Source organism: Vombatus ursinus, unplaced genomic scaffold (genome assembly GCF_900497805.2).
Source record: "Vombatus ursinus unplaced genomic scaffold, bare-nosed wombat genome assembly UNPS02015255.1, whole genome shotgun sequence".
NCBI lineage: Eukaryota > Metazoa > Chordata > Mammalia > Diprotodontia > Vombatidae > Vombatus > Vombatus ursinus.
Window position 1 is genome coordinate 35552190 of NW_020955033.1, and position 24993 is coordinate 35577182.

General features: G+C 37.9%; 1 protein-coding gene across 5 annotated transcripts in view; it reads left to right on the plus strand.

Moving 5' to 3' along the window:
* The window catches only part of LOC114031828 (receptor-type tyrosine-protein phosphatase mu), a 958139-nt gene that overhangs the window by 866086 nt on the left and 67060 nt on the right, over nucleotides 1–24993 (plus strand). For all 5 annotated transcript variants that reach the window (XM_027846963.1, XM_027846964.1, XM_027846965.1 and 2 more), the window contains one exon: nucleotides 18548–18645. In XM_027846963.1, coding sequence (XP_027702764.1) covers nucleotides 18548–18645 — 98 coding nt within the window. The remainder of the gene's footprint in view (nucleotides 1–18547; nucleotides 18646–24993) is intronic.

Consider the following 24993-nt stretch of genomic DNA (forward strand, 5'->3'; position numbering starts at 1 on the left):
AGGAAAATGGGGCAAACAGGGTTAAGTGACTTACCCAGGGTCACACAGCTAGTAAGGGTATGAGGCCAGACTTGAACTCAAGAAGATGAGTCTTTATGACTCCAGGCCTGGCACTCTATCCACTGCACCACCCAGCTGCCACCCTGTTTGTCTCAGTTTGCTCCTCTGTAAAGTGAACTAGAGAAAGAAATGGCAAACCACTCCAGTATCTTTGCCAAGAAAACCCTAAATGGGGTCACTGAGGGTTGGACATTACTAAAAAATGACTGAACAACAAGATTTAGGACATTGGGAGAAACTACCACTATATGACTTTAGGTGCAACATCACCTAAACTGGACCTCAGTTTCCACATCTATAAAATGAAAGGGCTGGATCATGTGATTTCTGTGATCCATCCCAACTCTTCTATTCTATGATTGTGTGATTTTACAGTTGGTATGACTCTATTATTAGGAAAACTTAAAAATAAGGATCACCAATTTTTCTTTGTTAAATTTATTTAACTGATATTATTAATAATAATAAATCTTTATTTAACCTAATACTACTAATAATAATAAACAACCATTATTTAACCTAGGTTAAATTTATTAACCTAAAGTCATTTCACTTCACTATTTTAAATAATTGCTTTTGACACTAATTCTGAAAAAAAAAAAGGTATTTCTCAAACACTGATTTTTTGGTGTCACTAAATTAAAATTCCAATACAAAGCACTTAAGACTAATTAGAGGACTGGGCAAAACATGGCTACCCCTATAATTTTATATACAAAGAATTTTTTAGGCTGTATCCTTACACTGTACCATTTTAGCAAACCAGTAATCACATTTTTTTTAAAGTCAGAAGAAGTAACATAAGCTGAAGACTTTTTTCTTCCTATAAAAAGTATATATATTCTTTCTATTTTTTTTCTTCCTGAGTAAACATACTTTTAATTAATTGGTTATTCCTGCTTAGTGTGTTCATTTTGTGAGGCAGCATGCCATAGTGAAGAGAGTACTGAACTTAGAGTCAAGAAAGGCTTGAGTTCCTACATGGGCTCTCGACATTTATTGGTTGTGTGACTATGAGCTTCATTTTCCTCATCTTACAGATGAGGATGATGCCTGTAAATACCAACCTCATAGAATTGTTGTAAGGTTCAAATGAGATCATGTATGCAAAGCACTTTATAAGTCAATAAATGTTTGTTAAGTGCATACTGTGTGTCAGGCACTGTGCTGCATGCTGTATAAAATTTTAGAGCATTATATAAATATTAATTGTCATTGTTATTATTGTTATTATTGGCAGCTAGGTGGCCCAGTAGATAGAGAGCTGGGCCTGGAGTCAGGACAACTTGATTCAGGCTAGCGGTGTGACCCTGGGCAAGTCACTTAACCTCTGTTTGCCTCAGTTTCCTCAGCTGTAAAATGGGGATAATAATAGCACCTACTTCCCAAGATTGTTGTGAAGAGTAAATGAGACAATAATTATAAAGCTCAGTGCCTGGCACATAGTAAGCACTATATAAATTTTAGTTCTAATTTAGTTCTAGTAATAATGAATTATATATTATTAATATTGTTATATTAGATATTGTTTTATTATGTAATATATTATATAATTTATTAATATTATTTAGATTCTCTTAGGAATTTAGTAAATCTAGTCATGAGCAATGAATCTTCTCACATTTGGCTTTCCACTCCCACCAAAATACCCAAATATGTGAAGAGGCTATCATTATATATGTGAGGTTATCTTTCAATATGGGAGAACTGCCACCCATAAAAATCACAATCCATCTATAATTTATTGGCAAAGTCCTAAAGAGTTGAGTCACAGAGTGGTTCAGTGACTTGTCCAGAGTTGTGCAACTAACAAAGACATCGATTTTTGAACCCAGGTTTCCCAAATTTCCAGCATTCCATCACTACATCGAGCTTCCTCTTTAATTATTATTTTTAAAGGAAAAGAATAGAAGAGAAGAGAAATAAAACCCTATGAGTCTAACAGAATTTCCCGCAAGGAAGAGTAAATTCATCTTTCACCTAACTGTTGAGGATTATTAATGCAGAAGCCGACTAGTTCTCTGTGTGACACCATTATTTTATTTGGGACAGATGAGGCTGATTTAGAGTTTAAACCATTGTATTGTGTTTACCTTTTTGTTGCACTACAGTAAAAATGAAAAGCTGCAAAATGTGAAATTATAGACATAACTGTTAGAGAAATATGGTAGCGAAAAATCCCATAAGAATTTACAGCAAAAAATGGTTCCACAGACACCCAGGGGTAGCTAATTCTCTGAATGTTAAGTAATTGCATCTAGAAGGCTTGCCACAATAACAGCAACAAAAATCCATACATAATCATGAATCTGAAACTTTCAGGTCACTTTTATTTTTGTGACAATCATATTGAAAGTGGTCCATGTTTAGAGTAGCATCCGCTTTCCTTAGTAACAATTCTCTTGGAAATTTCAAGTTCCCCTTCTGCTGCAGTGATATATGATGCCTAGCAATGAGAGATTTGTGGTAAAGGATGCAATTCCATTTAACAAACATTGAATAAGGGCCTGTTCTATTCAAGGCATTGTGCTGAGTACTAGTCCTGGGTCACACAGCTGGTGTCAGAGGTGGAGTTTGACCCCTGGTCTTTTTGACCCAATGCTCTCAGTACTCTATCTACTAAACAAGCTAAGACAAAAACAAAACTGACCCTAAACTCAAAGAGCTTAAGTTCTAGTGGGGAGAGGCTAGGAGGGGTCCCCTAACAGCTCAGGGCCTCATGTATAAGGCAATTAAGTTGAGCTGGGAATTTCAAAAAGTAGAGATATAGAGAATGAACATTCCAGGAACGGGAAATAGCATATGCACAAAGAGGCAAATGGTAGAATGTCATGTATAGGGAACAAATGGGCCAGTTTGATGTGAGCCTAGTGTATGAGAAGGAGAAATATGAAATATCTGGATAGATTGGAACCAGATCATAAAGGACTTTTTTAATAGTACTTTTCCCAATTACATGTCAAGACAACTTTTAACATTCATTTGAAAAGATTTTGAGTTCCAAATTTTTCTCCCTCCTTCCCTTCCATCCCCTCTTCCTAAAATGGTAGGCAATTTGATATAGATTGTGCATGTGCTATCATGTAAAACATATTTCTGTATTAGTCACAGTTGTGCAAAAAGAAACAGATCAAAAGGAAAAAAAACACACAAAGAATAAAGTTAAGTGAAAAAGTATGCTTCGATCTTCATTCAGAGTCCATCAGTTCTTTATCTGGATGTGGATAGCATTTTCTATCTATTCTATTTGTACTTGTCTTAGATCATTGTGTTGCTGAGAAGAGCTGAGTCATTCATAGTTGATTGTCATACAGTATTGCTGATACTGTATATTATGGTTCTGGTCATTTCACTTTGCATCAGTTCCTACAAGTCTTTCCAAGTTTTTCTGAAATCTGCCTCTTCATCATTTCTTATTGCACAAGAATATTCCATTATATTCATATACCACAGCTCATGCAGCCATTCTCCAATTGATGGGTCTTCCCTCAATTTCCAATGTTTTGCCTTTACAAAAAGGGCTGCTATTAATATTTTTACACATGTAGATCCTTCTCCCTCATAAAAGCCTTTAAATCACAAGTAGAGGAATTTTTTTTCTATCCTAGAAGCAAAAGATCAGTCATTCAGGAAGCATTTATGAAGTACTTACTCTATGTCAGGCATTGTGCAAAGTCCTAGAGAGGCAAAAGACAGTCCCTTTGTCAAGGAACTAGCAGTCTAATAGGGGATATGAGAAGCAAACAAATATACACCCCAAAAAAAGCTATCTAGAGGAAATAAATAGAAGGCACTAGAATTAAGAAGGGCTGGGAAAGATTTCCTGTGGAAGATGGGATTTTATTTGGGATTTAAAGGAAACCAGGGAAGCCAGTATGCAGAGATGAGAAGGGAGAGAATTCAAGGCATGGGGAACAACCAGAGAAAACTCCCAGAGCTGGGAGATGTGAGTGTCTTGTACATGGAACAGTCAGAAGGCCATTGTCACTGAATTGATGTGGCAGGAAGCAAAGTGTCAGAAGACTGAAAAGGTAGGATGGCCTGGCTTATGAAGGCCTATTGAACCTTCTTGAGCAAGTGAGTGATATGATCAGATCTGTTCATAGCTATATATAAAGAATGGATAGGAGAGGGAATAAACTGGAAGCAGGGAGATAAATAAGGATTCTGCTTTAGTCATTCAGGGGAGAGATAGTAAGGCTGTGACCTAGGGTGGTATCCATGTGACTGAAGATGGAAAAGAAAGATGTTGTGGAGGTAGATTTAGCAACTGATTAGATGTGGGGGGGAGGGTTAAGGAAAAAGAATTGAGAATCACTCTAGAATTGCAAGCCTAGGAGACAAAAGATGGTGGCATCCTTGACAGAAATAGGGAAGGTAGGAGAAAGGGTTCATGTAAGGAGGAAGAGAGGCCACTTAATTCAATGGAAAGAGCATGGGATTTGAAGGCAAAGGGCTAGAGTTCAAATACCATCTATCATTATCTGGTCACTTACTACCTGTCATTTCCTACCTTTGTGACCTTTGGCTGGTCCCTTAATCTAATGAGGCCTCAAAAATGAGGATGTTGTGATACTTAATCTCTAAGGTCCTTTCCAGGTCTAAATCAATGATCCTATGACGAATTCCATTTTTGATACATTGAGATAAGATGCTGATGCTGATCATATATGATGGAAGATCATGATGATGATTTAAAATGATCTAGGTGGACCTGTCCAGCAGGCGGTTGCTAATGTGAAACTGAAGCTCAGGACAGTGATAAGTGTTGGATCTGGGAATCCTCCACATAAAGAAGATAACTGAACCCATGAGAGCTAAAGACATCACCAAGAGAGTGAGTACAGAAAGAGAAGAGAGCCAAGGACAGGACTAAGTAGCCATCCACACATTATAGAACATTGTAGATGGCACATGGATGATAAGCCAAAGAAGAAAAATGGTTCACTAGGTTTTAAGGATATGAGAAAAAGACACTCAGAGATAGGGTCTCTTAGATGGTTTCTGCCACTACTTTGATAACTTTCTAATGCTCCCACCTTGGTTTTCAGAAATGTTTCTTCCAGAGACCAGTCCTTCAGGATCCCAGTTCACTCCTGCCCCTATCCTTTCGCATACCAGCACTTTGGCTACTCCAATGCAGTGTAATGTTAGCTATATAACACATTCAATCCACAAACAAATGGAATCTTGGAGCATCACCCACACAATCCTGGAATTTATAAATGTATCATTACATATTACTCCATGCAGCTATACAAAGTAATTTAGACTTTTATAGTCATTTCTACTTCATAGACATACTTCCATCCTCATTATTCAAGCTTAGAATTATTTCTTTAAACTCCTATGGATATTGGAGAATTTGGGCTCTAAGACAGTCTCTTATGTTAATAAATATTTATTTTGCTTTGACATCTTTTTAAAAATTGTATTTAGTATGGCCTTTTGCTGTAGTCACTTGTTTTACACAATTTGGCATTGAGTTCACAAGATTTTGATACATATTTAATAAGTATTTATATTAAAGGTTACTACTTAGTAGATAAAGCTTTGAACTTGGAGTCAGGAGGCCTGGGTTTGAATCCCATTTCTGGAACTTAGTACTAGCTATATGACCATACACAAATCAATTAACCTCACAGAGCCTCTTATATTTAAGTGTAAGACTGGAGATCAAATGAGTCAAGTGAGATAGGTATCACAGGTGTTATTACTCCTCATTTTGCATATAGAGCATCAGTTCTCACCCTTACACTTAGGAGAGTAAGTCTAAAGTCTCCTCTCATACATGTAAAATGATGATAATAACACCTTATAATACCTACCTCCCTGGAGTGTTGTGTGGAAAATGCTTTAAAAAAAACTTTTGGGTGTTCTATAAATATAGGGTGTCCCAAAAGTCTTAGTGCACTTTTGAGCTTTTATAGCTTACACTTTTGGGACATGCTGTATTAGTTCTTGTTATGAATGAATAGAAATGGAGCTTGTGTTAATGGTTGGAGGTTTGGGCTTAGAATCAGATCTCATCTGTGACACAGGAATTGGGCAAAGGAACTTAACTAACCTCTCCAAGTGCCTTAGGAAACTCCCAAGGATTTATCTGGTGGAGGGAGTTTCCACATGCTGAGGAGAAATCACAAATGAAAAAAGACCAAAAAACTGCTCTCTAAGCAGCTATCCAGACACTAACCTGGAGGTTATCAGTTCAAAGAATTGTCCCAAAGTAAAGTATATGGCACCTCTATTCTTGATTAAAAGTTCTCTCTTCAGCATTTCCTTCCTGGCCGTGCTCTAAAATTTCTTATCTTGTCCTGTCATGAAACATCTCTCTCCTTTTTGAGCCCATACTTTTTTTTTAAGCTAAAAGTTTGTTTTTTTTTTTTTTTCAAAACTATACACCCTTATAAGACTTCCTTTTCCAATGCTGGGCCCTCTCATTCCAGTTCTGGGAACAAAAGGTGAAGGTATGACCCCATCAGGTCAGGCATAAGGTCTATTGCTTTTTCTCCAAACAAATATTAACATGGCTATTAACATCTCTAAAATCTAATCACTCAGAGTCCAGCCATACTGGAAAGATGAGGTAATCAAATCAGTAAAACCTTTGCTACTGGAAAGGATGAGTTAAATATACTCTGCTGTGGCTTTATTCATCTTCCTAGAGACTTCCCAAACATCCCTCCTTGAAGCCACTTGAAACTACTATATGTAGTCTCCCCCATTAGAATTTATGTCCCTAGAGTTCAGGGACTTTCTAGTTATTATACTTGTATCCCCAGCACTTAGTACTGTGCTTTGTATAAAGTAAGTGCTTAATAAATGCTCATTCTTTCTTAGTCATCTAGGCTGACTCACACCTGCATAAGAATCTCCTCTGTGGGTAAAATTGTTGGCGACACCACAAACCACAACCAAAACCAAAACCCAATACCCTGAATGTTGGTACCAACAAAGATTTATTGAGTTCACCAGCCAGGGAGCCCCACCTGCAGGGCAGAAAATCCCTGAAGGAACAAAAGGACAAAGTTTATATAGGTTTCGTTTTAGGCAGGAGGTGAATTGGGCATGGGGTACCTTAGGATTATTCAAGGCTGTTCCTTGGAGAACTTGCAGGGTAGAGATAGGGAATGTGGTATCTTGTGATTGGACAGGCCTTTTACTGGCCTAGTAATGGGGAAGGCTCTTTTTCAGGTTAACTGTCTCTTGTAACTCCACCCTATTACAAAGACTGTCCTTGCTGCCTCAGCAGTAAGTAAAGGCTCAGAGAGAGTGGGGGTTGCAATACAAACAATACGTAGAGGAACTGCGTACAAAATGGAGTTGCTTTAGCTTTTTCTGCCACCCACATTTCTAGACCACATTCTTCAAGTGGGCATCCAAACCCTGTTTAAAGATCTGTAGTGAATAGAACTCCCTCCACCCCTACCATCACACTGGAACACATCTCTCAAGGCATCTCATTCTATTTTTGGATGTTTTGCCTTTTTGGAACCTACACTCATTGCTTTTAATTTCTGCCCTCTGGGAAAAGCAGAACAAATCTAATCTCTTTTCCATCAGAGTTTTTCAAATACATGAAGACAGCTGGCATAACCTTTCTAATTCTTCTCTTCTAAACATATCCAGTTCTTTCAAAAAGAGCTCATATTTTCTGGTAGTAGTAGTAGTAGTAGTTGTCATAGTAGTAGTAATAACTAATATTCATATAGAATTTTCTATGTCCTAAGCACCATGGTAAGTGGTTTATAATTATTATTTCATTTGAGCCTTACAAGAACCCTGGGAGGTAGGTGCTATTATTATCTCCATTTTACAGGTGAAGATACTGAGGCAAACAGAAGTTAAGTGACTTGTCCAGGGTCCCACAGTTAGTGGGATTTGAACTCAGGTCTTCCTGCATTCTAGCTTTTTGAGACATTTTTGAATCCTGACTGTTAGCTGTTCTTCCTAGATTGCATATGCATAGTGTTGAGTAGACACAAATATGTTACATGGGTTGTACCTACAGTAACAGGATTATAAAAATGGTGATTTTTTTTTTGTCTGTTTGTGGAAGAAATGTGGAGAGCCTGGAAATTTCTGACTTACTCCTCCATCTTCCCAAAATGCAGTCAGACCACAGTGTAATAGTTTTCAAGGGACTCCCAAAGTGTTTATAATATGTCTTGTATTTGTTGGCAATTACAAGTCATACTAATCTAATATCTTCATTTTAACGAGAAGGAAACTGAGGCAAAGTAGTTTGTCCAGGAAGCAATGGCTGATAACAATAAAAATAATGATGATGATGATGATGATGATGAGGATGATGATGATGATGATACTAGCATTTAAAGGTTTGCAAAGCTGTTTACATTTCATTCTCACAACAACCCTGGGTGGTAGATACTGTTATCCCCAGTTTATAGATGAGGAAACTGACACATACAGAGGCAAAGCCAGGATATCAGTGAGTCACTACACATGTTTAAAGCACTTACAATGTGCTCAACCCTAGGGATACAAAACAAAGATGGTTCCTGCCTTCTCGAGGAGCTTACAATCTAATGGGGAGACAGAACATAGAAGGAAATTGACAAGGTGGGAGAGAGGGAAGACGGAAGGAAAGAGAAAAGGAGCCTAGCATGGAGCTTAATGGAGTCCAGTTCAAAGGGTGCAGCTAAGTGGAAAGTGAAGAGATGGCTGGCCTGGAACCCTCTTTAAATGGAGGTTTTGGGAGGAGTTTGTACCCACTCCCAATAATTTCCATTGTACCAAGCTGCTTCTCTATATGACAGTAGTCACTTTTGGTGTCTTTGAAACATCAATTTGTCTTCTAACCCAGCTATTACTGACGTAAGTAAACTTGAATAAGCCATGTGGAGTCCATGAGGTGAGAAGAGTGCAAGTCACTTTATCCCTCTGAGCCTCAATTTCCTCATCTCTAAAATGGGGAGAGTAATATTTACACCTCTTGACTCACAGAATGGTTGTGAGAAAAACTTATCTTTAAAATGTCATGTACATGTGGTTGAATGTTACAGAATTCTGGCTTTTAAATAACTTGCTTCAGGCATATGAAACATTCAGAGTCTGAATTAGATTGTGTCAAAGGAAAATGTGAAAGGGAGGTGTGTAAGTCATCAATCAAGGTTTAAAATTATCATTTAAAGTCTCCTTTTATTTTCCACAAACTTGAAGACTCATCCAACACAAAAGATTGCAGCCTTGAATTTCTGCTTTATATTTTGCATGCATGAGAAGGTGCTTTCTGCCTTTTTTCCTTCTGCAACTCTTGGTAGTGCTGACTGACCCTTCTGCCAACTTCCTTTCCTGCAAAGGGCCAGGGGTGTCAGCTATTATGGAGCAAATGGAGTGTGCGATGGGACTTATGCTACTGAAATGCAGAGACCTTCCCTCTCAGACACTTGAGTCCCACAAGGGGCAACTGCTGAGAATAACCTTCTTGCCTATTGTGCAAACATCTGTAAAGATTCCGCTGACAACAATTATAGCCTCTCTAGCTGTACCAGAAGCAGCTGAAAACAAATGCTGTTTTGCCTCTTGATCACAATAGTTCATCTCCTTGAGGGCTGGGTTTTTGTGTGGAGTTTGAGGCTTACTGTTTTAGATTCCTTTGTTTCAGATGCTTCTCACTGCTTTCCTCTTTTTCTTTTTCTTCTTTGGTTTTTTTTTTCTTATTTGTTTGTTTTCCTCATGACAGGGAGGGTAGTCAGTCACTAGTGACTTCTCAGCAGATCCCCCAAACAGCAAAGGTCCATGCTAACTAAGCCTGTTCTTCTGTGGCATAGGGAGAGAGGGATGCTGGGCGATTTAGTGCCTTTCCTTTCCTCCTGGCAGTTCGGTCCCTCGAGGGGGCAACCGCTGAGAATAACCATCTTGCTTACTGTGCGAACATCTGTAAACAGGCTGTCGACAGCACTTATAGCCTCTCATACCCTACCCAGAGCTGCTAAAATCATACTGTGTAGCTCTCAGTGACTATAAATTCTACCCCCTTCCCTGGCCCCTGGTGCTTTTCAATTTTGTCAGGAGAAAAGTGACAGTGAGTAATAATTTATTCACCTGTCAGGAAATAATTTGAAAAATGTCAAGAAGAAAAGAAAAATAGGGTTGAGAAGGATTACTTTAAAAGACCTGAAGTTTAGTGACTTCTCCTTCCTCCTTCCTACCCCCAAATGCCCAGGATTTGAAAGAAAATTTGAAAGTTATGTGGATAGATGAACAGAGCTATGTGGTTGGCAGAAAGTGAAAAACACACTTGCAACAATCAGCCAAAAGAATCTCCATCTTCCCTTCTCACCTCTAGGCAATTTTAATTATCATTGTCTTACTCTAGCAAGCAAGATTGAGGAGAAGCCCACCCAGCTTTCCATCAGAGGGCATTAGTTTCAGAGTTATTCCTCCAGTGATAGTGAAAACTGAAACAGGCACAGCCTATGGAAAGCAAAAAAGGATGAAACAATTAAGCAAGGCTGAGCCCCAAAGGCATGAGAATTAGAGGTGGGCATAATGGGTATTTCTAATTGATGAAATTAGATGTGGTGGGCTTAGAGCTTGGCTGCACCTTCAAATGGCCTCAACCACTCAAACACATCTTCTGGATCCTTGTACTTGAGTTGAGAGTTGACAGAAACTAAATTTAACTAACTCATTTTCCTATTTTAATCTTCCATGGAAGGTAGGTCAAAAGACAATGAAACAGTGAAAGACAGGTAGAATGTACTGCCCATTTGTGAATGCTGAATCTTTAATATATCTGTAGACAAATACCCTTTTGTTTCAAAGTCAAACCCTGTTTATTAATGAAAACCTTAAAAAATACTTGTCATCGAGCTGAGAACAATCAATCATTGATGCACTCTTAACCATCAAATGACACAGACCAAGTTTTTAGAAAAATGCATTAGCCTACCTTTAAAAATATTATTTCTTTTATGTAAAATTTTATGGGTGAGTTTTCTTCTACATAAATCAGGGAAGAAAGACATAGTCTTTGCTTCAAAGATCTTGTTTGCTGACTTAGACCTATCAATAATTTGAAAATGTATCACTCAGCTTCTCCAGTTACCTTAAAAAAAGACTCTGAAACCTAGAGCTTGAAAGGACATTGAGATCCAGTCCATCCCCCTCATTTTACAGATAAAAATATTGAGAGCAAGTAATCTGGTAAGAAGGTAACTATGAGCTTACCACATTTGATACTATAGCTAGAGAGAGAGAGAGAGACACTTAAGAGGGAGATGGGATTGCAGTGTTCAATGTATTAGATTGTTAGAACTTGTTCTTGGACTTTGAACCAGGGATATTTGGCCATATTCTGTGAGTATTCTGCTTAGTAGCTTAGAGCAGCATTTGGGCATGCAGTTATAAGACTATTTGTGAGTAAGGGATGCCATCCCTTTCTAAAAGAGTCCATAATAAGTGATTCTATTATGACAATCTAGAAGAAGGGATTCTATTCCAAATTTTAACCAGTAAACTCAGAATGAGGAAGAAATTATTTACTTGTGCAGGTCCCAACATAGCTTTTTGTTTTGTGTCTCTGAAATAAACAAAAAAAATGTGTGTGTTAGGACATCAACAGAAGAATTTATATCAAATTTTATTCACCTCTCTTCCAGAACACTCCAACCAATACTACCACCATCCTCATCACCATTACTATTGTTTGAGTCCCCACATGGGACATGATGCTGAGTAGCTAGTAAAACAGTTAATAAATATCAAGACATCTATTTGATTACAAATGTCACACTGAGATGATAACTTTGCTTCTTTGCAAATGTATGAGCCTCATGGTACACTTCCTATCCTTCTACCTTTTACCTCCTGATAGGTCAGTGTAACACTCTGAAAGCCAGGAATTTTTTTTATAAACAATTTTTTAATATGTGTTTTTAAAACTTTTGGTTACAAATTTTCTCCTTTCCTCCCTCCCCACCCACCCTCATTGAAAAGGCGGGAAACTTGATCCAGGTTAGAGATGTGTAGTCATGCAAAACACTTCCATAGTAGTCATGTTGTGAAAAACTAAGTATATTTCCCTTCATCCTATCCTACCCCCCATTTATTCTATTCTCTCTTTTAACCCTGTCCCTCCTCAGAAGGGTTTACTTCTGATTATCCCCTCCTCCAGTCTGCCCTCCCCTCTATCATCCTCCTGCTCTCTTGTCCCTTTCCCCCCTTATTTTCCTGTAGGGTAAGATAGATTTCCATACCCAAATGTGTATGTTATTCCCTCCTTAAGCCAAATCCTATGAGAATAAGATTCACTCATTCCCTCTCACCTTTCCCTGTTTCCCCTCCACTGTAAAAGCCTTTTCTTGTATGTCTCATGTGGGACAGACCATTCTACCTCTCCCTTTCTCCTTCTCCCGGTATAATCGTCTCTTACCCCTTAATTTTATTTTCCAGATATCACCCCTTCATCTTCAACTCACCCTGTGCCCTCTGTCTATCTATCTATCTATCCATCTATCTATCTATCTATATTTTTCCCTCCCACTACCCTAATACTGACAAAGGACTCGTGAGTTACAAATATCGTCTTTCCATGCAGGAATGTAAACAGTTCAACCTTAATAAGTCTGTTATGATTTCTGTTTCCTGTTTACCTCTTCATGTTCCACTTGAGTCTTGTATTTGAAAATCAAATTTTCTATTCAGTTCTGGTCTTTTCATCAAGAATGCTCGAAAGTCCCCTATTTCACTGAATAACCATTTTTTCCCCTGAAGGATTATACTCGGTTTTGCTGGGTAGGTGATTCTTGGTTGTAATCCTATCTCCTTTGCCCTCTGGAATATTATATTCCATGCCCTCCAGTTCCTTACTGTAGAAGCTGCTAAATCTTGTGTCATCCTGATTGTGTTTCCACAATACTTGAATTGTTTCTTTCTGGCTGCCTGCAATATTTTCTCCTTGACCTGGGAATTCTGGAATTTGGCTACAATATTCCCAGGAGTTTTCCTTTGGGGATCTCTTTCAGGAGGAGATTGGTGGATTCTTTCAATTTCTATTTTGCCCTCTGGTTCTAAAATATCAGGGAAGTTTTCCTGGATAATTTCTTGAAAGATGATGTCTAGGCTCTTTTTTCAGTCATGGCTTTCAGATAGTCCAATAATTTTTAAATTCTCTCTCCTGGATCTATTTTCCAGGTCAGTTGTTTTTCCAATGAGATATTTCACATTCTCTTCTATTTTTTCATTCTTTTGGATTTGTTTTATAGTGCCTCGTTTTCTCATAAAGTCACTAACTTCCAATTTCTCCATTCTAATTTTTAAGGAAGTATTTTCTTCAGTAATCTTTTGGATTTCCTTTTCCTTTTGGTCAATTTTGCTTTTTTAGGGCATTCTTCTCCTCATTGGCTTTTTGGACCTTTTTTACCATTTGGGTTAGGCTATTTTTCAAAGTGCTATTTTCTTCAGTTTTTGGGGGGTCTCCTTTAGCAAGCTTTTGACTTGTTTTTCATGATTTTCTTGCATCACTCTCAGTTTTGCCTCTACTTCTCTTACTTGCTTCACAAAATCCTTTTTGAGCTCTTCCATGGCCTGGGACCAATTCATATTTTCCTTGGAGGCTTTGGATGTAGGAGATTTGACTTTGTTGTCTTCTTCTGGTTGTATGTTTTGATCTTCTTTGTCACCAAAGTAAGATAATATAGTCTGACTCTTTTTGCACTGCTTACTCATGATCCCGGCCAATTACTTGAGTTTTAAACTCTTTATTAAGGTAAAAGTCTGCTTCCAGTGTGGAGAATGTGCTGTCCCAAGCTTCAGGGGTTTGTACTGCTGTTTTCAGAGGTACTTTTAGGGACCTGTAAATTTTCAGTTCTTCCACGGCACTATAATCAAGGGCCAGGTGTTTACTCCTTTCCTGGCCTGTGCTGTGGTCTGTGAGTGACCACAAGCACTCTTTTCTGTCTTGGAACTGTGAGGAGGATTTCCTCTCCACCACCACTACAAGCTCCACCAGGCCAGCGCTCCTCCTCGCCCCAGAACCGCCACCTAGAACTGTGACCCAGATCCAAGCACGGTCAAAGCAAGAGAATCCTACACCAGCAGAGAGATCCCTGCAATCCCCTTCTAATCAGCCACTTGATTCCCCTTCAGTCTGTGGGCCAGAAGCTCAGGAGGCAGTCACTGCCTGGGGCTGGAGCTGAAAACCACTGTGCTTCTCTCTCACCGCAGACACAGACTTTTCCCACTGCCCTTCTAAGTTGTCTTTGGCGTTTGTGGGTTGAGAGGTCTTGAAACCGTCACATCTGCCCGAGATTCAGTCCACTGAGGCCTGCTCCAAGTTCACTATGGCGTGTGTGCCCACGCTGAACTGTGCTCCTCTCCCATCCTGGCACAATATACCTTTCTGATCAACCATCCGGGTTGTCTTGGCTGGATATTTGTTTCACTCTGTCTTTTTGTGGGTTCTGCTGCTTTAGACTTTGTTTAGAGCCATTTTTATAGGTATTTGGAGGGGTTTGGGGGAGAGCTCAAGCAAGTCACTGCTTTTACTCCACCATCTTGGCTCCACAGAAAGCCAGGAATTTGTCAAACAATGAATTCTGGTGTTTCCTTATAGTGACTGTAACTTTAGATCAGAAGTCATTTAAATTTCAAAACCTTGAATCAAAATGCAAAATAAGACATAAATTTTTGGACACAGCTAATGTGGAAATTTGTTTTGCTTGATTATGTATATTTATTACAAAGAGTTGTTTTTTTTTTTTATTTCTTTAACCAGTAGGGGTGAAGAGAGTAACACGAAAGAAAAGAGTCACTAGGCATCTTTTTAAAATAAATGCAGAGAGAACAAAAGACCAGATAAGCAAGACAGTTTTGAAAGCTACTAACTTTTATTGTATTTATTTATTTTTGTTTATTAAATGTATTATTTTATTATTCTATTTATATTTAATTGCTTATTATTTATTAATATAATACTTTAAATTTAATAAGAAGCAAGCTCTACATAATAAAGATCTGCAGTTTTGTGTACCATCTTCTTTGTCTGTTCTATGTATATTGAAATTTTTTTTAAAATCTAAGAGTTTGTTGAGTAGAAAGAACTCTGATTCAGAATCAGGTGACCTGGATCTCAACTTGCACCTTTGCCATTTAATACCTGTGTGATCTTATGCAAATTGCTTAACCTTTCTAGATTCACTTTCCTGATCTGTAAAATGTGGGGTTGAACTTTATGTCCTCCAAAGGCCCTTTCAGGTCTAAATTTATGGTTGTAAAATAAGAACCTATCTTAGACAAGAAATAGGAGAAGGAATCCATGGAAAAAGCATACATAGTCCTGTGAATCAGTCAAGTACTAAGCACTTCTTATGTCTTAAGCACTTCTCTAGCTGCTATGGAAACAATGGGAAAAAAACCAGCCTCTGCCCTGAAGGAGGGCATTATATTCATTATATTAAAATGAGGGAGACAACTATTGACACACACAAAGTAAATATAGATCAGATAGAAGATAGATTTAGCAGGGAAAAACATTAACCTCTCCAGTGACCAAGAAAAGCCTTCTAGGCAGAGGAAGTGGTTCTTGAGCTGAGTTTGAAAAGAAGATAACACCTGTTAAATACCTTAGCTTACAAAGGCCAAGGTCTCCCACTGCATCCTGGGCCATCTCCAGTGGTCCTGATCTATCTCTAGCCACGGGACCCAGATGGCTCTGGAGGAGAAAAGGAGGCTGGTGACTTTGCAGAGCCCTCCCTCGCTTAAATCCAATTCACTTGCATGTTATGGCATCACCTCCCTGGTATTATGGTCCTCTTTGAGAAGGATCAGTGATGTCAAAATCAAATAGAAATGGGGGCCAATAAACCATACATATGGATCCCTGTGGTTGCATATTGACTAAGAAAACCACATATTAACATTTTTATGTTTTATTTTGTTTTTAATTATTTCACTAAATATTTGACAATTACATTTTAATCTTGTTATTTTTGACACATGTGGATTAAAATGATTTCCTATGGCTCCATCTAGTTCTGAATATGTGCTCGAATGTCATTGTGTTTCTGAAATGAAGTACATTGGTTCAGTTCAAAACCATTTCTTGCTCACTTCAGAAAGTAAAGTTTATAAATTAGACTAATTTAACAGATAGCACAGAATAAGAAAAATTTCCAAAAGAAGAAAAGGCCATTTGTTCTAGAGGCACATTTCATTTTATGTACCATTTCCCTAGAATATCAGACAATTATTAGCTAGAAGAGTAATGTCACCCATTTTTTAAAGATAAGTCCGCTCTTGAGTATTTTAGAGATAAATAGCTCAATGATGAAGAAATCACTTTCTTTCATTGTACTAGTTTAAGAAGGATTTTTTTATCAGAAGCAGATATTTTTGATCACATGAGAAAATCTGACCATGAATGAAAAATTTGGTATTTCTGTCAATGATACTTCAGATAAAAATAGTTTTTGGATAGATGCTCTGAAGCCATGGAACTATTCTAAAGGGTTCATGAATATATAATGCAAATATGTAAGTAAACAAACATACCATATACATACATATATGCATATATAGTATGTATATCTATTATAATACATAACCTACATACATGTATGTGTATAGTATCTATTATATGGTATGCATGTAAACATGCATATGTTTATGTATGTAGTTCCCCAAGCCTGATCCTGGATTTCAAGGTACAGTCAGCTGATCAGCTCATTGCTACCCAGGATATTGATATTGTTTCTGGTTCTGGGACATGAAGCAGCAAGTGCCTTAGTACAGGCAACCAGCCCTGCCTAGAATCTTGCAGGCTGCCTCTAAGATATCAGGGATGCAATTAGGGTCCAATGCAATTCAATAAATCCAATCCAATAAACATTTACCGACTGCCAGGCACTGTGCTAATCGAGGGGATACAAATTAATAAAAAAGAGATAAATCCTTCCCTTGAGGAGCTTACAATCAAAAGGGAGAGACAGCACAAAAAAGGTTGCAAAAAGGGGTAGAAGAGGGAGGGTCAGGAAACCAGGAGGAATTTAGTTCTGTGGAGTTGAAACCAGGCAGAGCAGCAGGTGCCAGATGGAGTGATGTGAGAGTCCAGTTTCTGCCCTCTGTAAAGGAAGGTATTGGGAGGAATTTGGTACTCCACCTGCCAACCCTCGAAACAGAGGGAAAAGGATACTGAGGAAGGTGGAAGCAATCGAGACTTGAGTTAGCAGCATGGTAGTGAGTTTAAAAGTGATAAGCTTTAACCTAGGAAGGGCATCTTGTTTCCTGGAGTTGAAACCAGGCAGGACAGCAGATTCAAAATAGAAATCTTTCAACTCCAGACATTTTCTCTGGTTGGCCTCCATGCATTCAACTCTTTCCTTTCTCATCTCCACCTACTACTTTCTCTGGCTTCCTTGAAGTTTTAGCTAAAGTCCTACCTTTTTACAAGATGCGTTTCTCATTTATCCTTAAATCTTAGTGCTTTCCCTGTGAGATTATTTCCACTTTATTCTAGCTGTTTCTTATTTGTGGGCAGCTGTTTGTTTGTCATCTCACCCCCTTAGACTGTGAGCTCCTTGAGAACAAGGTTGGTGTTTTTGCCTTTCTTTGTATCTCGAGTACTTGGCACAGTGCCTGGCATGTAGTAGGTGCTTGTGCACTTAACTTGTAGTATTTTGTGCTGAGGGCAAAAGGAAGCTTTTTACAAGCACACTAATCCAGAATAAGCACGGATTCCAGCTACCTCTGAATCCACCAATCATGAGCAGGCCAAAGATGGATAAACATGGGCAAGTGGTAGAAGTCTTTTGGACATACAGTGATTTTGCTTGTTTTTGTGATGGTAACTAGGAGATATAGTAGAGAAAGTATTGGACTTAAAGCTAGAAAGAATGGAGTTGGAATCCTGCCTCAGATACATGCTGACTGTATAACCCTACGAAAGTCACAACTTTTTCAGGCTCATTTTCCTCATCTGTAAAATGGGGATGTAATCATATACCTTACATCACTAGGTTTTGTAGATTAAATGAGATGACATGCCACTTTACAAACCTTTAGTCATACATAATTGCTAGTGCTGTTGATATAATATTCTTCCTCCTTCTTCTGGTGAGAAGGGGCCCTATCTAACCAGACTGCATCACCAGTTTTCATATGTGTATAGATAGGCATTATGATTAATAAAATACAAACTCATTTAAAAGCATGACTGAAATCATAATAGCTTTTTGTTGTCCTGTATTTTTCAGTCCTTGGATGACTGATAGTGCAACTACTTAACATATAAGAATTCTTTAACATTTTTGATGATTTAAAGGAGGTCTTCATACTTGAAAAGTTCGTGAACTACTGCTTAGGAATATTTTAATACTGTTTATTTATTCTAATGACAAAGATGTATACATGTAGATACATAGCATATATATTTATAGATCTCTCTCTAAGTTCCCAGAAAGTAAGTCCTCAGCATCAGAAATTTATTTTTCTAAAATAACTCTTCTTTCCTGTTTTCTTTTAGGACCAATGCAAGAAACAATATATGATTTCTGGAGAATGGTGTGGCATGAAAACACAGCCAGCATAATCATGGTCACCAACCTTGTGGAAGTAGGGAGAGTAAGTTGGATTTGTACCAAAGGAAATAACCAAATGCTTTGCCGGTTACTTAGTTTGGGTTATCAAGTAATAAATAAGCCAAGTATTTACAGTACCACATGTACTTCTTAAAATACAAACTATTACAACTCCTCCTCCAGCTGCTGCATTGGGCTATAGATTATCTTTAAACACAGCTTGCTTGCCTTGGTTGCGATGGCAACAGACAAGAGAACCATGCAAGATATAAAAGCCTGGCTGACGTTGGGCATATAAAATCACCTCTAAGTACAGTATAGATGTTTATTGTTAGGTATCCGACCTGGGTGTGTACCACATTAGAAATGTGATAGAGAATTTCCCAATTCTGGGAAACAGGCCTTGTCATTTGGAGGTAAAATGGGAAGGTAAGCACAGAACTTTTACTTACTTGGGCAAATAGCTTGACCACTTCCCCATACCTCAGCTTTAGGGCCTATGGAATAGGGTCGAGGGGCTTTCCAGCGTTCTGGATCGGTGAGGGAATCTGTACTGTTGTGTGTGATGGCTGTTTTTATTTATCCAGGAAACCGTTGAGTGGTCATTGTAAACTATGCGATCTTGTACTTCCAAACAAAATTTAAAAGTGAGAAGATAAACTTGGTGAGACTCCAGATGCTTTAGTTTAGAGTCCACTAGATAGAACACATCTGTTTAATTATAGGAAAGGAAGTAGGGAAAGACCACCATAAGTGGTAATACATTAGCTCATCAAGGGTGTCAGTCAGTCCTCTCTATTGACCCAGCCACTGCAAGAGGAAACCAGGAAATTAAATATAGATAGTACTTCAGTCACTGGGCTGTGCACTAAGGGGAAAACCTATTGTTTCTTTATGTGCTCTGCCAGACTGCTTGAATGTGTCCTAAACTTGCCCTACCTCTCTGTATTTGCATATATCATTTCCTATAGAAGAAACAAATCCCCACCTGCCCCACATCCATTCCCACATCTCTGCCTATTGAAATTTTCCTCCTGTTTCAGTTCCAAACTCAGATGCTACTTCCTCCATGATCCCTTCTCTGTTTCATCCATGATTATCAATTAATCACTAAGCATTTGATAAGCATTTACAATGTGCCTGGTGCTATGCTAAGCTCTGGGGATAATGAAACAGTTCCTGCCCTCAAGAAGCTTACATTCTAGAAGGAAAGACAATACATACACATGTAAATGTATGCAAAATAAGTATATAAAATACATGCAAAATTAATACAAGATAATTTGGAGAAGAACAGATTAGCAGCTACTGAGAAAGGCCTCATGAAGGTGGCACTTGAACTGAACTTAGGATGAAACTGGTAATTCTAAAAAGCAGAGGCAATGGAAAAGGAAAAGAATTGAAGGCATGGGGGATAATCTGTGCCCAGGAATAAACATGGCATTTCCAATGTTATATGTGAAGAAAAGCGAGAAGACCAGTTTGGGTGGACAATACAACTTCTGAAAAGGGGCAATACAGAATGGAAAGGGAAGTTAAAGTCAGGTTGTAATGGGTTTTAAATAATTTACAATAATAAAATAATACTAATAGCATTTATATAGATCCTGCTATGTGCCAGGCACTGTGCTGAGTATTTTTATAAACGTCACATTTGTTCTTCACAACAACTCTGGGAGGTAGATGCCATTACAATACACATAATTGATTTAATTATTTAGAAAAGGGAGCAATTATTCCAATAAGAGGGTCATATGTTCTGACCTGACCACTCTCAGGATGGACAGGTTTGTAGCTAAAATTTGTATTGTTCTTTTGTATTCAGTATATGTTTAAATGTTCAAAAAAGGAAAAAAAATAAATAGGCTGTCCCCTTTAAGCAAAGCCCCTTGTTAAGAATCAATTCTGAAACCTCTCTGGGAAGCACATGGTGTTAACAACAACGAAAAAGCAGAATTTAGTTAAACAAATCTCTTCAGTGTTAATTTAGAAAGGATTGAGGGAGTTAGAAAAGTTTGGTATTAAGTAGCAGAACTCACATTCAAACTGAGGTCAAAATCCAGTAGTCTTTCCTTTGCAGTTTAACTCATCTTGTTGGGGCAGGTAGGTGGTGTAGTGGTTAAAGCACCAGCCCTGGAGTAAGGAGGACTGGAGTTCAAATGTGGCCTCAGATACTTTACACTTACTAGCTGTATGACCCTGGGCAAGTCACTTAACCCCAATTGCCTCACAACAAATAAATTACCTTGTTAGATAAAATGAAGAGAAGTGTTATTTTACCATGGTTAATGGTTAAGTACACATTACTAAAACTCAAAATGTATAACATATAATTCTGACTCTGTACTTACTTGTGTGATCTTGGGCAAGGACTTCTCTGGTCCTCAGTGTCTTCATCTATAAAATGAGAGAGTCATATGAAATTATTTCTAACCTCCAGGTGTAAATCCTATTACTTGAGTCACTGAGCAAAAATAATAACTAGAATTTATATAAGGCTTTGTGGTTTATAAAGTGCTTTACAAATATTAGTATATTTTGTCCTTACAATAATCCTGGGATGAAGGTGCTGTTCTTATTCCCATTTTACAGATAAGGAAACTGAGATAGACAAAAATTAAGTGATTTGCCCTGAGTCAAAGAACTAGTTAGTGTCTAAGGCTGGATTTGAACTCAGGTCTTCCTGAGTCCAGGCCCAGCACTCTATCCACTGCTCCACTTAATCCCCTGCTCCAGTTATACCTCCTTCCTGCTGGAAAGGAAATTGATACTGGGAAAAGAACAAAAAATATATACATTTTGTCATAAGATTAAGAAAAGGAGAATCCCTGTCTGACGTTGCTGAGATATACATTCTTCCTTGCTTCAAAATCAGTTTTAATCTCACAATAGAATTCTATAACATATAGCTAGATGTGCATCTTTTGACAAGGGAGAAGGAAAAGGAGGAGAAAGAAAAGGACAAGGGGAGGAAGAAGGAGGAGGAGGAGAAAGAGGAGGAAGAGGATAAGAATAAGAATCAGGGCAGTAGAATTATAATATGTACATGTTAGGGGTAAACATACCCCTTTGAAAGTGTGGAGAGTCACTCTTTCAGGAAGAGAGGAAACTATAAGAGCCACGCAGATAGAGTGTGGCTTACCCAGAATTTTTTTGGATATGGTAAGTCATTCTTAGTATTTATGGGAAGAAGATAAGAAGTCTGGGCTTGGACTCAGGAAGACTTTTGTTCAAATTCTGCCTTTCATACCAGCTCTGTGAACCTAGGCAAGGCAAATAATTTCTGTTTACCTCAGGCAGCTCCCTAGGACTTAACTGCTATTAATAGAATGAGTTTCTATCCTAGGAAGGCATTGTGTGAAGAGTGTCAGAGTCAGAAGGTCAGGATTTAAATCTCACCTTTAGCATTTAATTTCTCTTAGCCTGTTTCCTCATATGTATTACTTAGGTTGCCTACATCACAAGGTTGTTGAGAAGAACCAAAGCCAGTACAGTATTATTATTAATTTACACATATACCTTTAAGGACACAAAAGTTCATCATAGGAAGACTCTTTAGCTTGTCATTTTCATAGAGTTGGAAGTATGACTGTGGATGGACAGTTAGCTAATTGTTATTTTTGCCTAAGAAAAGGAGAGAAGTCAGAAGACTAATAGAGAACATACGTTCTCTTTCAACAAGGGAGGGAATCAAACCCATTATTGTTCAATGTTTTCTAAGGGTGAATTTAAGAACGTTTTCAATATACCATCAGTAAAAAAGCTACTTTTGTTTTTCCCCATCTCAACACCAAAGTCAGCGATGACCATAGAAATATATGTGTGCTCAGAGTTGGCACTTATTAGCAAGCAGCTACTATGCCAGAAAGAAGGTAATGGATTTACATGGGAGTTAAAGTGGTTTTGATTTATATTTTTAATTTCTCAGAGGCAGGTGCTGGGTATTTTCCCCTTAAAAACAGATGTTGTCATAGAAAGAATATTCTTTGCACATTGTCACTTTTAAAGGACCATGGGTCAGACTAAGGAACCAGCCAAGTGAATAGTGATCTTAAAATTCAGAACTCAGGCACACCTTGAGAACGTGATCAACTATGCATTTCAGCAAAGAAGCACACAGGTTAGCAAAGAAAGCAAGAGCATTCACTTCTCTTACTGTTCACTGAGGTCTCCGGCAACTGAGCTGGGTCATTTGTGTTAGGACATGACCTTACTGCGCATCAGAAACTGTTAGACATAACTAATGAATCAAAGTACTTGGTACTGATATACCAAAAAGAAAAAAAAGTGCCATCCACTTCCACACAGGTGACTGTAATTAAACAGAATAAACATATTAAACAGCTACATTTGCCATCTGAAAGGTATAAACAAGATATAACACTAAAATTTCACTAACAGGTTAATAAGTTCACATATGTAATTACCTCATTTAAAAAAAATTGATTAGTTTGCTATAAAGCAGCTAGTTGATTCAGTGGAACTCTTGCCTTAGACACTGATTAGCTATTGGACCCTAAGCAAGTCACTTAACCTCTGTTTGCCTTAATCCACTGGAGAAAAAAAAAATGGCAGACCACTCCAGTACCTTTGCCAAGAAAACCCCATGGACTGTCCATGGGGTCTCAAAGAGTTGGACACAACTGAACAACTGAATAATAACAACGAAGTTTGCTGCAGTAATTATTCAGAATACTTTCTTCTTGGCATCAGTGATTATCATGTGTCGATTTAGCTATAAAGCTGTTTAGCTAAATGACATTAGTAAATATTACTTTATCACATAAAGTAATAGGATTAAGGACTGGAAAAGATCTTAGAGCTTATCATGGCCAGCCCCTTAATTTTGAAAATAAGGAAACTGAGGCACAGAGCAGTTAAATGACTTATCCCAGGTCATATAAGTAATAAGAAGCCAAGCTGAAATTCAAATCAGATCTAATCAAGGACTTTTACCACTATACCAACTGCCTGTCATATGAAATTAAGTCATATGTGTTCAATGCAGGTACATAGAACTTTATATAAAAATTTTGCTTCTGAGGGGCAGCTAGGTGGTGCAGTGAATAGAGCACCGGCCCTGAAGTCAGGAGGACCCGAGTTCAAATCCGGCCTCAGACCAAACACTTGACACGTACTAGCTGTGTGACCTTGGGCAAGTCACTTAACCCCGATTGCCTCAACAAAAGAAAAAAATTTTGCTTCTGATGAGTTGCCCTTCAAATCAGATTTTAAATTAACTACTCATAGGAGCTCACTATTTAAATGAACTATGAATTATCCCTTTGTAAAGGTAGGAGAAATAGAATAGTATAATGGAAAAAAGGACTGGATTCAAAGTCAGAGGAACAGGGTTCATTCCTGATTTTGCTGCTATCTTCCTTTGTGTCTTTGGACAAGTTGCTCTTTCTAAGTCTCAGTTTCTTCATCTATACAAAGAGAAGGTTGAACTAGAATCAAGAGTTCATAACCTGAAATCTGTGAACTTGGTTTTTAAAAAATATTTTTATGTTGGTATTTTGTTATAATTCATTTCCATGGTAATCCTCCGTATCTTATTTTATGCATTTAAAAACATTTTTTGGAAAAGGGTCCATCCATCCATAGGCTGCCAAAGGGATCTGTGACACACAAAAAGCTAAGACCCCCTTGACTGAATGATCTCCAGGGTCTCTTTCTAAGTCCTCTGGTACTAATATTTCTTCATTGGAGAAACCATTAGATTTTTGCATTTTGAGTTGCTGTATAGTGAGGCACATTGGTAATTGCTGTTAAATAGACTGCCATTTTAATCTTAATACCCTAGATATATCACTCCATTACTGAAGGCACAAGTTATATTCCATTCCTGTGATTAAAAAAAAAAACAAACTCTTGCTCAAAGTAAAATACAAGTATAATACTCAGCTGAAATGTCAAAGAAGACTTGTGGAGTAAACACAAAGACAGCACGTAACCAACTGTCTGACTATTTTTTTGTATGTGTCATTTTGCAGGGTGTCAAGTTCATTATGAGTTATTTGACCTAAAAAAAAAAAAGCCCCACTATCTGTTCTTCCCATTGGATCCTTGGATATAGTCCCACTGGTGGCTCTCTCTTTCTTGATTTTTATGGTGTCAACTAATTTTTATTTCAAATAACCATGGAAACTTTCAATATACAGTGAGAAGCATCTGTGGGGAAAAGAAAAGAAAATACTTCTGGCCTACAAGTACATTAAATCCATAAGCTTAAAATAACACAATAATTTTAAATCTAGTGAACCATTAAGAAGTCAACCTTTCCAAATGTCTCACCAATTTCTTGGGTTCTGGGAACGTGGCTAAGTTTGGAGAATAAGCAGGACTTGCTCCCACTGGTATCTCAGATTGTGCTTACCCAGAGATCCAG